The following is a 12,940-nucleotide window of genomic DNA, read 5'->3' as shown; positions in this document are numbered from 1 at the left end:
ACCTACTACAGCTTTTCAAAGCACCACATAGAGAACAGCCCAAGAACAGCCTGACCCTGGCACCCTCTGGTGGTTACATACTGTAATGGCTGTTTCTAACTATCTTTCTCCAGCTACACACACTTGGCCATGTTTTTTTAACACTACAGTTAGATTAAACTGGCTTTTGTTGCCAAGTTGGCAGAAAAAATAAGTATGGCTAAACTCACCTCAACAAAAATCTAACAAAATTAACTAACTACAACACTGACTAGCTGACCCTACAATGGGTATTTTGAAGATGAATTTGTTTTGCAAAGCACCAGGAACTCATGTCTCTCCATACGGTCTCTCCACACTCCCTGAAGGTTGACCCAGACACATACCCAGCTACGTGCGGAGTATGATGGGCTGCAGGTGCAGACCAAGGAGCTGAAGACTAGTCTGAATGGAGCTCAGTTGGAGGTGAACCGCTGGCAGGCCAGATACGACTCAATGAAGGAGCAGCACCAGGGCCTGGACATCTCCATGACTAAGCTGGACAACCACTGTGAGGTACAGAGACGACTGAAAGACCACACCGGGACCTCAATGAGCTACTGCACAAGGGACTGTCTATATCTAAGATAAAACAGCTCATCTCTATTGTGTGTTCTGTCCCAGTTGCTGACGCGTCTGAAGGGGAACCTGGAGGAGGAGAACCACCACCTGCTGAGTCAGATCCAGATGTTGAGCCAACAGAACCAGACCCTTCTGGAGAGAACCATGGAGAGCAAGGAGCTCTACCACGAAGAGCAAAAACAGTACATGTGAGTAGGGTGTGTGTGTGTGCACGTGCGGGTATATAGAGGGAGATATTTTCTACTGGAATTTGATTTGTTTAAATACATAAATAAATCGAACAAATCCTGTGTTTCCAGTGACAAGTTGAACTCACTCCGGAGGCAGAAAGAGAAGCTGGAGGAGAAGATCATGGACCAGTACAAGTTCTATGATCCAACCCCTAAAAAGTAAGTTTTGTTACAGTTTGACTTGCTAATCTAAGTCAATGGAATAGGATGACAAATGGATGCATTTAGCAAGCCCTAGGTCCCCGAGTTGTTCCTGGTCAGGTCACATGGGCCGTAAACCCTCCTGACCCTAGCTATGCCACTTGTGGAGAGCTTACTTTGTGGGCCCTAGAGCATACATAGACAGGAAAGAAATATGACGCAAGTGAAGATGACCTATGGCCTGAGGATAGATGGATGTCTGAGTGAAACTGTGATTTCCTGTCTGTCAGGAAGAACCACTGGGCCGGGGCAAAGGCCTTGGCCAAACTCATCAAGCCCAAGAACAGACAGGACAGCTCGAGGGAGAGGGTGCGGAGCGCCCCAGACATCCCCCTGCCTGAACCTCCCACCCTGGACTTCCCTGACATACCTCCCCCCCTGCCTCCCCCTCCTCTACCCCCCCGCCAGTCCCGCCTCAGCCTGGACTCTGTGGGGAACCACTCTCAGGAGGAGAACCACCACGGACAGGGGCACTCTCCTACCCTCACCCCCACCCACTCCAGCAGAGGTAAGACTGACACGGGGGTGGGGGGTGGGTTGGGGAACTAAAGGAAAATGCAGTGTATTTTCGTCTACTCATCCAGGATTGTTCTTAACTGAATAAGGAAAGGTGTCAAGGCCATACAGTTCTATTTACCACAAGAGGGAGCTCTAGCTACACACAATCTCACATTTCCTCCCCCTCCAACTCATCTTGCATGTTCTTCATTATCTACTACTTCATTGAGGATCTATTGCATGCCTAAACATTTTAATACTTTAACTCTTCATCTTCTCTGTTGAACTATTTTGGACTCTGTTCATTAATATAATGCATGTAGTTAACTACTTTCTTTCACTCACTCATCTCTCTTTCTCCCCCTTCTCTTTGTCATTGTGTGTATAACATAATCCCCTATCATTCAGCACCCCCAGCCCTGCCAGCGGTATTCCCCGTCACAGCAGCCAAGCGGTTTGGTTTTCTGAGGAGTAAGAGCCAGGAGAAAATGAAGGTTCCCAAGACGCCTCTCTCACGGCATTCTCTCTCTAGACAACTTCGCTTCTGGTCCTCCTCTGACATCTCCACCTGTACCACCGAGCCTCTCTTGCCCATCATTGGACAGTTCTAATACCACCACCATCTTCGTCATCTTCATGTTCACTCACCCCCCCCCCCTTTTTTTTTTTTTTAATCTGCAACATCTTAACTTTTTGGCCCTCTGTCATAATTTACTTACAGAAAACTGACCTCTTACTGCACACGTTCCTCCCATCACAACATACACTATCACACATACCAACACACACAAACTGAACTCTGAACTTAACCTTTTGAGGCCTCTAGCCTCATACCCTGCACACTCCACTCTGGACTCTGGCTTGACCCTGCAGTAAGTAGCCCTGTTTTGGATTAGAGCCCGCCCCTACTGCAGCCAGCCCTTACTGCAGCCAGCAGCTTTGCCTCTCTCTGTGAAAATGAGATCTGTGTGTCTGTCAAATGATGTTTAATCATGTAAAGTGGGCAACTGAAGAGCGACGACACCAGCCCAATGAAGGCAATTACTCTGTCTGCTGTGTCTCTTAGTCTGGCAGCTGGTATAAATCTCATGTTGCACATGGCTGGAGGGGTGATGAGAGGAGAACTTGTTACAGGGGCAATCTGCAATATTTACTGCTGTTTAAAGGGTTGTGCTTTTAATCCCAGTGCATAGAAAATGCGACATTGGGGAGTGATGTGTGCACATGCTGTCTGTGCTGCGTTGTGTTAGCCTGTGTTACGTTGCTGATAATACGAATGCCTCCAGCTAGCGTCACACTCTGACTCTCCTTGTCAAACGCGCACCACAGTCTAACATTATCCTATCATTTATTCCATATCCTGTACTCTTATCTGTCTGTCACTCTCTGCCATGCGCTTTAGCCTCACTCTCTGTCCACCTCGTTTCCCTCCACAACATTCGCGTTATCCCCTTTGCACAAATACAGAATAGCTGTTCTATTGGATCTATTGATGTCTGAGACTACTAACACAGTGATGTTTGCATAAATGACCAATCCAATGCTGGACTGAGAGAGGGAGCAGGGAACGCAATAAGACTAAGGTATAGAACCAGACCCTCCCGGAGCCAGTAGCCTACCAGACATCCTGCTGTCTGAGACACCACTGTCTTGTAGGCTACCCACACACTCTAACTCTCTCACTTTCTTCCTTTCTTGAGAGTTAGAATCAGACAGGAAACTGCCAAAGCCTTCACTTCCTATAGAATAGTACAACTGCCAGTGTTCTATTCGGTCTCAGCAGTCCAGGGTTCAGTCTGACTTACAATAAAGGGATTTAGCTTTTTATTCTTTGGTAAAAAAAAAAAAAAAAGACTGATCAGATAGAAACATTTGTAGGTCTAAAAACCATTGATGTGCGTACAGTATCTTGCCATTTGGAAAGTGGTCTGACTGAAGAAATGCTAGTTGAGACTATTGTATATCATTGTGTACTGTAGCAAATGTGCAGATAGAGTCCACTTGTGTCCTTTGAAAGCTTTTGCTGACACTTACGCTTCACTGCTCTAGCACACACTTGTCTACCTGCCCTAACTGTCCACTGTCCAGCAGCCTCCAGCTCACCTGCCTCTGCTGTGTGGAGAATGGGGTTGTTTGTTTGGACGGATGTGGTACCATCATAGATACTAACTGCTCTGTTAATGTTCCCCTAGCACTAAACGACAGTGGAGTGTCCCGAGGCAGGGAGCTGTACCGAATTCCAGGGGGTAGCAGTGAGAGTGTCAATGGCACAGAAGAGCTCTACGCCAGAAGAAGAGGTGTGGAGCTAGGGGGTGCTGCTCACTCCACCCTCGCCAACCACACCTCCACTTCAGGCCTGACACCCAACTCGAGCTCCAGGCCTGGACGCAGACCCAAAGGTACGGTAGGCCCCAAATCCCATTTACTGACTAGCTGCCACCTTCAATGTTAAGATGTCATGATGTAGTGTAGATCTGCAGTATATTCTTTCTATGAAACTACACGTTTGCTTATGTCTCTTTAAAGTCAGTAATTAAGTTTCCATTCACAGTTAAGTAAAGTAATTCCGTTAAATCAAGACGGATGTGATGGAACCACAATGTTTGTACAATGTCATAAATGTTGACAGACAATTTGTTTGTTTGACATGTTGTGATGTTTTTGAGTCGGTAAAATGTATTATGCGGTGGGAAGTCCTTTATGCCCACGATATGGAGTCACGTGATGATATGCTATGTTGTACTACCACAACAATGTGGAAAAGCGTTGCGTTTGTAGGCAGATTAAATAAGTTCAACTTCATGGTGGTTAACTGATGAGCTTGATGCAAATTTACAATAAATATCAAGGGTATTATTTGAATGCTGGTGACATGGTGATCGACGCTTGGCTGCGAATGATCAAATACATTATATTGCTCTTATCCGGATCTCTTCATAACCTATCCCGTCCACTTTATTAGCGACCTGTTGTCTAGAGAGAATGCTCCAAAACCAGATTGGGCAAGCTTGCAATTTATAGCAACCGTTTTTGTGACAAAGCCATCGGTAGAGTTTTTCAAATGTGATGGAACCCCATTCAATCAATCAAATGTGTTCATAAAAGCCCTTTTTACGTCACCAGTTGTCACAAAGTGCTTATACAGAAACCCAGCCTAATACCCCAAAGAGTGAGCTATGCAGATGTAGAAGCATGGTGGCGAGGAAAAACTCATTTAAAAAGGCATGAACCTAGGAAGAAACCTAGAGGAACTAGGCTCTGAGGGGTGGCCAGTCCTCTTCTGGCTGTGCCTGGTGGAGATTATAAGAGTACATGGCCATTAAGGCCAGATCGTTCTTCAAGATGTTCATAGATGACCAGCAGGGTCAAATAATAATCAGTGGTTGTAGAGGGTGGAACAGGTCAGAAGTTAATGTCAGTTGGCTTTTCATAGCCAAGCATTCATTCAGAGTGTGAGACAGCAAGTGCGGTCGAAATGGCATTGAACTTTAAATTCGGTGCATGAAAACTTCACCGCCAAAGTGATTTTTATGTGCACTGCGTTATCACACACAGCATTTTATCCACAAGAAATCAGTTTGATGGACGCGTACCTCCAGTGAGAGAACATGCATTTTTTTAAATGCAGGTTTTAGAATATTTGCATGAAAATCTGTCGCCAATTGGATGGAAACTTATCTAGTGTTCCAGAATAACACCAAACGGGTGACTTAAATCCCTAATCTCCCAGAGCGCAGTGCTGAAAATTGACACGTCACTTAGTCTACCAAGAGGTCAGTTATCAGTGTTTTGGAATAATTCTGCCATCCTTAGTCAATAATCACAGTCGGAACATTTGTTTACTTTCCTTGAAACCTTGTGGTCCAATCTCAGAACTTTGTCCCATCAACTGGAGAATAGTTACACAAACACTTACAGGAAGGAGCCTTGTGGCTCAAGGCGACATCATCGTACAGAGCCAGTTGTTACATTATGTTAATCAGTAGCAACATTTTAATTCAGTATGTAGAAGTGAAGTGGGTTATCTATAGTTGATCTACTGTGTATAAACATGGGCTTTTCCTACAGCTTAGAAATATCCCCTTAATCATCCTTAAACACTACTGCCCTTTTAGTGTGCACAGTTTTAATTGTAAAGTGGGACAGTATCAGCATGTGTGGTTACCTGTCTGTTGGGACAAATGACACGTAACACACATACCTTCATCTCTCGTATCAATATGTGATGACGTGGCGGAGTAACTCACTTCCCTCTGTGCTCTGCAGGTTTTATCCACGAGGACGACCCCCGGGTTCACTCCCCCGACGCCCTGTTTGGGAGCAGTATCCATGGAAACGCAGGTAAAAGACCAGGCTGATCAATACAAGTTGAGACGGCTGCTGGACCCTTGGGCTCCCTTTCACTCTCTGTCCCGCTCTGTTTCATTCTTTCTTGCTCTCTTTCCCGCCTCTGTCTCTTTCTCTGCAGGTTATCGACCAGGCTCTGCTGAGCTCAGCCGCAACACCTCCAGCAGCAACTCCCCTGTTAACTGCAAAGGTACAACCAACATTATGCCCATCTGCAAACCCTGCAAATTACTTCAATAGATGCCATTTTATATTTAACTGATTTCTATACCAGATTTGTCATTATATTGGGCATGTCTCAGGGCCATTGTTTTAGCCTGCTTTCTAGTACTATCCCCCACTGTGGATTTAAGTCGTTTTCAGCGTTTAGTTGACTAAAAAGCAATACTGTATCTCTTATCCTGATTGTTTATCTTTACCTCTCTACCTCCCTCTGTACATCTAGATTCCCTGGAGCGCCTGCAGAGCCGTTCTGCCAGCCTGTCCAGTGATGACGTAGTGGGCGTTAGTCACGACGTCTCCCACTCCCTGTCTCTCCCCCGGAGCTCCACGGTTCCCTACGACACCCATACACACACCCCGACCAAGAGGAGTGCACCCCGGCCGGGCCGCCACCGAACCTCCTCCCCTGGCAGCGATATGGTCACCTTGGAAGAGTTCCTGGAGGAGAGCAACACCCTCTCACCACCGACTGTAAGAATAGAGGGATAATGTGTCATAGGAAGATGGATGAATGGTTTGGGATGTGGATGTTTTCTCTATATACACACAATACCCCATAATGATGAAGTAAAACAGTTTTTTTTTATGTTTTTTTTTTTATGTATAAAAAATAAACTGATTACATTTAGGTATTCAGACCCTTTTCTCAGTACTTGTTGATTCTGTAATTGCTGCCAAAGGTGCTTCGAGTCTTTGGTGTGACGCTACAAGTTTGGCACACCTGTATTTGGGGAGTTTCTCCCATTCTTCTCTGCAGATCCTCTCAAGCACTGTCAGGTTGGATGGGGAGTGTTGCTGCACAGCTATTTTCAGGTCTCTCCAGAGATGGTAGATCGGGTACAAGTCCGGGCTGTGGCTGGGCCACTCAAGGACATTCGGAGACTTGTCCCGAAGCCACTCCTGCATTGTCTTGGTTGTGTGCTTAGGGTCGTTGTCCTGTTGGAAGATGAACCTTCACCCCAGTCTGAGGTCCTGAGCGCTCTGGAGCAGGTTTTCATCAAGGATGTCTCTGTACTTTGCTCCATTCATCTTTCCCTCGATCCTGACTGGTCTCCCAGTCCCTGCTGCTGAAAAACATCCCTACAGCATGATGCTGTCACCACCATGCTTCACTGTAGGGATGGTGCCAGGTTTCCTCCAGACATGATGCTTGGTATTCAGGCTAAAGATTTCAATCAAACCAGAGAATCTTGTTTCTCACGGTCTGAGAGTAATTTAGGTGCCTTCCACCTGGCCACTCTACTATAAAGGCCTGATTGGTGGAGTGCTGAAGAGATGGTTGTCCCTCTGGAAAGTTATTTTATCTCCACAGAGGAACTCTGAAGCACTGTCAGATTAACCATTGGGTTCTTGGTCACCTCCCTGACCAAGGCCCTTCTCCCCCAATTGCTCCATTTGGCTGGGCGGCCAGCTCTATAGAGAGTCTTGGTGGTTCCAAACTTCTTCCATTTAAGAATGATGGCGGCCACTGTGTTCTTGGGGACCTTCAATGCTGCAGACATTTTTTGGTACCCTTCCCCTGATCTGTGCCTCTACACATTCCTGCCTTGGAGCTCTACGGACAGTTCCTTCCACCTCATGGCTTGGTTTTTGCTCTGACATGCACTGTCAACTGTGGAACCTTATATAGACGGGTGTGTGCCTTTCCAAATCATGTCCAATCAATTGAATTGACCACAGGTGGACTCCAATCAAGTTGTAGAAACATCTCAAGAATGATAAATGGAAACAGGATACACCTGAGCTCAGTTTCGAGTCTCATAAGCAAAGGGTCTGAATACTTATGTAAATAAGGTATTTCTGTTTTTTTTATTTTTAATACATTTGCAAAGATAATCTAAAACCGGTTTTCGCTTTGTCATTATGGGGTGTTGTGTGTAGATTGATGAAACAAATACAGATATTTAATTGATTGTAGAAGAAGGCTGTAATGTTACAAAATGTGGAAAAAGTCAAGGGGCCTGAATAATTTCTGAATGCACTGTACATCAACCACTGTACGAACTTGCACGTTCTATGCCATAAGGTGATGTATGGTGGTTTGGCATGGATGGAATCGTGGATATAGCTTCTAGTTTAATATGACACATTCTGAGTTAATTTTCCCAACCAGCTATAAGCATATAGTGTCATAGAGAAATGGATGAAAGGTTTGGGAAGGCGTTGTGGCTTCAATTGAAGTGATGCTACATAAAGCACAGCTTCCCTCTCTCCAGCCCCTCTGCAGGAGAACTCCTCTCCACCAACAGCTCCTCTGACTGAGGCTCTGTATTGGTACCACCAGGCCAGGGTGATGGATGGGTGGCACTGTTAGTTTTTGGTCATTCACCTCACTTGACAGGCTTTTGTAGATTAAATGTTAGGACGTGCACATCTACACACTCCATTCACCTCACTTCCTAACTCACACAGTAAATAAATAATAGGATAAATAGGATAAATAGGATTTATAGGATAAAGTAATCCTTCTCACCCCCCTTAAAATATTTAGATGCACTATTGTAAAGTGGCTGTTCCACTGGATGTCTTAAGGTGAACGCACCAATTTGTAAGTCGCTCTGGATAAGAGCGTCTGCTAAATGACTTAAATGTAAATGTAAATAAAATGGTCATCACTTTAGTGGGCATACTGTGGCAACAGGGGGGGTTCAACACCACACAATGTACATTTTTCTTTCTCGCTCTTTTTCGCCATGTCTCTTGTTCTCTTCCCACCTCTGTTTTAAAGAATGTAGAGATCAATCTGATTTTCACTTCCCTGACTAACCACCTAAATCAGTGTAAAATGGGTTAACACGCCTAAAGTTTTTGCCTACAAACCTGACTAAATGTGATCGAGATGTGTTCATGCCTAAACGCACTCGCATTTACCTGCATCCCGAAGCGCTGTATCAATCAACATCTGAGCAGTGGTGTTACCTCCCATAGTCCCTCTATTTTTAATGGTGCAGGTAGATGAGACCAAATCAATACTTCTCTTTGTTTATGAAGGCATTTCTTCTTCCTCATTAGATTAGCTTTGTTTTCTCATGTCGTTGGCTGTTGGCCTTGCGAGCAGCGGGCCGCTCTGCTTGTCTTTCCATGAATGTAATATCATTTCTATAGTGCTGCGGTGAGGTGTGTTTGGTCCCTGGTGTTGTAAACACATTCCCTAATGAATCTGCATCATAGAGGCATAGGCAGACAGACCCATGGGCCATATTTCCAGGAATCTTTATACTGTTTAACAATAGACAATCTAAACAAGCACTTCACTGATTGGATCAGTCCTGAGTCCCATGTTGTGTCTGTACAGTAGTCCAGGTAGTTGAACATGGACAATAATAGCTTTGGAATGGATTCCCTCTGTGTGATAAGGGTTTGGTGTTGAAGTCTACTTCCTTGATTCATCTAAGTGCTGTGTGTCCGTCTCCCTCATCCCTCCCCTCAGGTGCAGACAGGCAGTCAGGAGGACCTGATGGAGGACTACTTCGGCAGAACAGGAGAGCGGGAGATATCCACCTCCGGCCGGCCCGCTCTGAGAGATGGAGCCAAGACCCCAACCAGCTATGTCACGCCCACCGTGAAGAGAGACACAGACCTCCAGCGGGCCGGCGAGGTGCCAGGCAGGAACTCTAAACCAGGCCAGAGCGTCAGGCCCATCGTCCGGCTCCCTGAGGGATCCACCTCCACACCCCAGTCCCAGACCCTACCCAACCGGGCCAGCAACGGGTTAGGGACAGGGGGGTGGCCCTCACCCCTGGGACCTCCTGCACCCCGTGGAGGTGGTCTGGGCAGCAGCAGTCTGTCTCGGACCTTCAGCCTAGCCTCTGCTGACCTGCTGCGCTCAAACGGTCCAGATAGCTACCGGACAGACAGGGAGGCAGGTTGCTCACCCAGCCAGAGTGGAGGTGGTGGAAGTGTGGACGGGGTGGTCAGGAGGCCTGGGGCTGGAGCCATGGCCAGGGAGCGCCCCCACTCTGCCAGGCTAGCAGGACCCTCGGACATAGACCCCCGCAGGCTGCCTCTGGCTCCACCCAAAGAGGAACCACTCTGCCTGACCCTTCCCCAGCACCACTCCTCCTCCCTATCCTTGCAGCCCGAGCGATACGGAGGAAGAACACCAGGCTCCGCCCCCAGGAACAATGGACCCAGCACCGGACAACAACCGGGACGACCCAACCCCCAGCAGAATCAGCAGAACCATCGTGGGGAGGTTGCCATGGTGACGCCAGTTAGGGCAGTGCCGGCTCTGAGACTGGAGGAGGCACAGGAGGAAGAGGTGCAGCGCAGAGAGGCGCGGCTACAGGCGAACTCCCCGTTACTGAAGAAACCGGAGGTGGGAGGAGGAGGAGGTGGGCTGAGCTGTGGCACAGGGGAGCCCCCCACGAGCACCCCTGCCTCCCCAGACCCCAATAACGACCCCCAGACTGTGTGGTATGAATATGGCTGTGTCTAGGAGCCGTTAGTGTAGTTACAGACCACAGCCCCAGTACTGTACAAACACTGTTCTTCCTGCTAAACCACAGGATGTCTGGCCTGGTCTTGTCTGGCACTCCTAGGCTGGTCCTTACTGTATTGGATATATCCTTTATGATTCGGACTGTTTGAAACTTCCTAACTGTAATCTTTAATGGTGAAACCGCCAACAACAAAGAAGTTACTGCACACAACGAACACTGTTTTTCCCCTCCGACATCATTACACGCACGACAGGAGAGCAAAATATGTACTGCTTGTTTGTTTTTTTTACCAACATCTTCTCAGCTCTGCATCAAAAACAATAACGGCGTTGGTGTGGCGGCCAGTGGCGCTGTTTCCCCCCTACTGCGGATTCTATCTTTAAAGCTTCATAAAGGAGATGCTGCCACACAGAGACCACCTCAATCAACACACAACAGGGGCCTGTACCCAGCTGGCAAAACATATGGTTGTTTTGATTTGCATGACCAAGGGACCACCAGTATCGCAGTTACATTAACACATGAATGCTTTGAGGAAGACGAAAGGCACTAGGGAGCGACGAATGTATTTTAATATTTTTCTATTGGACACCACTGATTCCCCTCAGCTCTCTGTGCACTGTATATACAACCTTGGCCTTGTCCAAGAAGTTATATTCTGAATCTGAAAAACAAACATTTTGGGGAAGGAGAAAAGAACCACTCCCAGAGTAATTGCATGGTAATTTCTGTCCTCCATCTTTAGGAGCTTAAAGACAGACAGTGTTTGATTGTCTCAACACAGCCTCGGAGTAACACATTACTGGAAAAAGGTCTGCTCCAACTTTGAACATACTGTTTTCTGTTGTGGCCTGTGGGTGACCAAACTATGGGCTTTGTGAAACTGGCTTGTGGGGAGCATGTAATTCATCCCATATCTGTCCTTGTGCACGCGAGGGAGGACGAGAAAGTAGAGGGAGAGAGCACCGCACTGACCAACTTCCGAAAAGAGAAAAAGCAGGGATTTTGTAGCAAGAGAGGGGCTACTTTTTAAATGAAAGGAGTGAAGGAGGATTGAGAAAGTGATGGAGATGGAGCGAAAGTGAGTTAAAAAAAAAAAAATATGGACAAAGATGGAAATGGTGACATGATGATTAAAACGGATGAAGATGAGAGTTAGAGATTGGTCAGGTTGAGAAATAAAACGGTGAAATATTTCGTACTGTCCATGACTGACCACCGTGAATGCCCCCAGAAACTAGTGTCTATACCAGAGCTCTCCAACCCTGTTCCCGGAGAGATACCCTCATGTAGATTTTCACTCCAACCCCAGTTGTAACTAACCTGATTCAGCTAATTATTAGAATCTGGTGCACTAGATTGGGGTTGAAGTGAAAACGTACAGGACGGTTGGAGAGCCCTGCTATATACAGTAGAACACTTGTCAGTTTTGATGTTTTCTATATGCATATGATGAATATTATTTTCCAAAATCATTCCAAAAAGCACTATACAATGAAGTAGATAATGAGTCTGAACACTGGATACATTTTTACTACAGAAAACGAGTACATTGTCGACCAAGGGGTAAGGGTTTGTCTCTTTCATTTTGAGTTCTTGATAGTGTTAAATGTAAGTTTTTTTTATTTTTTTTAGAGACTGTCTGCTACCCAGCTATAAAATGGCAATAAGACTCAATGTATTTATGTTCCCCTCGATGAGAACTACAGTTTATCTGCATGTTTTTTCTTTTTCTTTTTTCTCACCTAAATGTTTTTGTTGTGAAGTGAACAGTGTGTGTTTCATTGTAAGGGTGGTGGTGTTTGAATTGTGCACAACCTCATTAATTTAAAAAGTATCGATGCGTTTTCTGTATTCGTAAAAAGTCAGTGGATAAAATTGTAATTAGACTCCTGTATTAGGTGGATGATTAGTCTGCTTGTTACAGTGTAACAATGCATCAGATGACTATATAGAGCATGAAAATTGACCATATTTGGCACTTTTCTCTACTAAATCAAATTTCCCTTCCACAGCTGTTCTCTTCAGATTGATGAAAGGTTGGTATGGTTGGCATTCCCAAGAGAAATATCATCTGTTTTGCATTGAATCTCGTGTGTGTGTGCGCGCACACAACACCTATGCACAATATGTGTGCCATCACCATGTGTACAGGTGTCTAAGGTTTTGTCTAACTGGTGCACAGTTACTGTGTGTAATGTACAGTAGGTTAGAGATTTGATTTTGATAATCATGACCAAACACTACTAAAAAATGACTGGAGTTCTAAAAGACACACCTACCAACATGCACAGATACTGAAATGAAAATATTGCAAATGTTTTCATAGCTTAATGTAGATACATAGACCTTTTCTGTCCAAAAACAATGGAAACCTTTTTAAATAAAGATTTGTAAAAT

The 12,940-nt window shown here is 45.7% G+C and overlaps 1 protein-coding gene across 1 annotated transcript in view; it reads left to right on the top strand.

Moving 5' to 3' along the window:
* The window catches only part of ccdc88c (coiled-coil domain containing 88C), a 76,773-nt gene extending 63,833 nt beyond the window's left edge, over nucleotides 1-12,940 (top strand). Inside the window, exons 24-32 of the mRNA XM_029687838.2 lie at nucleotides 348-534; nucleotides 643-788; nucleotides 900-989; nucleotides 1,262-1,539; nucleotides 3,722-3,928; nucleotides 5,796-5,870; nucleotides 5,998-6,066; nucleotides 6,322-6,569; nucleotides 9,529-12,940. Coding sequence (XP_029543698.2) covers nucleotides 348-534; nucleotides 643-788; nucleotides 900-989; nucleotides 1,262-1,539; nucleotides 3,722-3,928; nucleotides 5,796-5,870; nucleotides 5,998-6,066; nucleotides 6,322-6,569; nucleotides 9,529-10,536 — 2,308 coding nt within the window. The 3' untranslated portion in view covers nucleotides 10,537-12,940. The remainder of the gene's footprint in view (nucleotides 1-347; nucleotides 535-642; nucleotides 789-899; nucleotides 990-1,261; nucleotides 1,540-3,721; nucleotides 3,929-5,795; nucleotides 5,871-5,997; nucleotides 6,067-6,321; nucleotides 6,570-9,528) is intronic.

Source organism: Oncorhynchus nerka, linkage group LG18 (assembly GCF_034236695.1).
Source record: "Oncorhynchus nerka isolate Pitt River linkage group LG18, Oner_Uvic_2.0, whole genome shotgun sequence".
Taxonomy (NCBI): Eukaryota; Metazoa; Chordata; class Actinopteri; order Salmoniformes; family Salmonidae; genus Oncorhynchus; species Oncorhynchus nerka.
The sequence above is the reverse complement of the archived record's forward strand: the minus strand, read 5'-3'. Positions and strand labels throughout refer to the sequence as shown.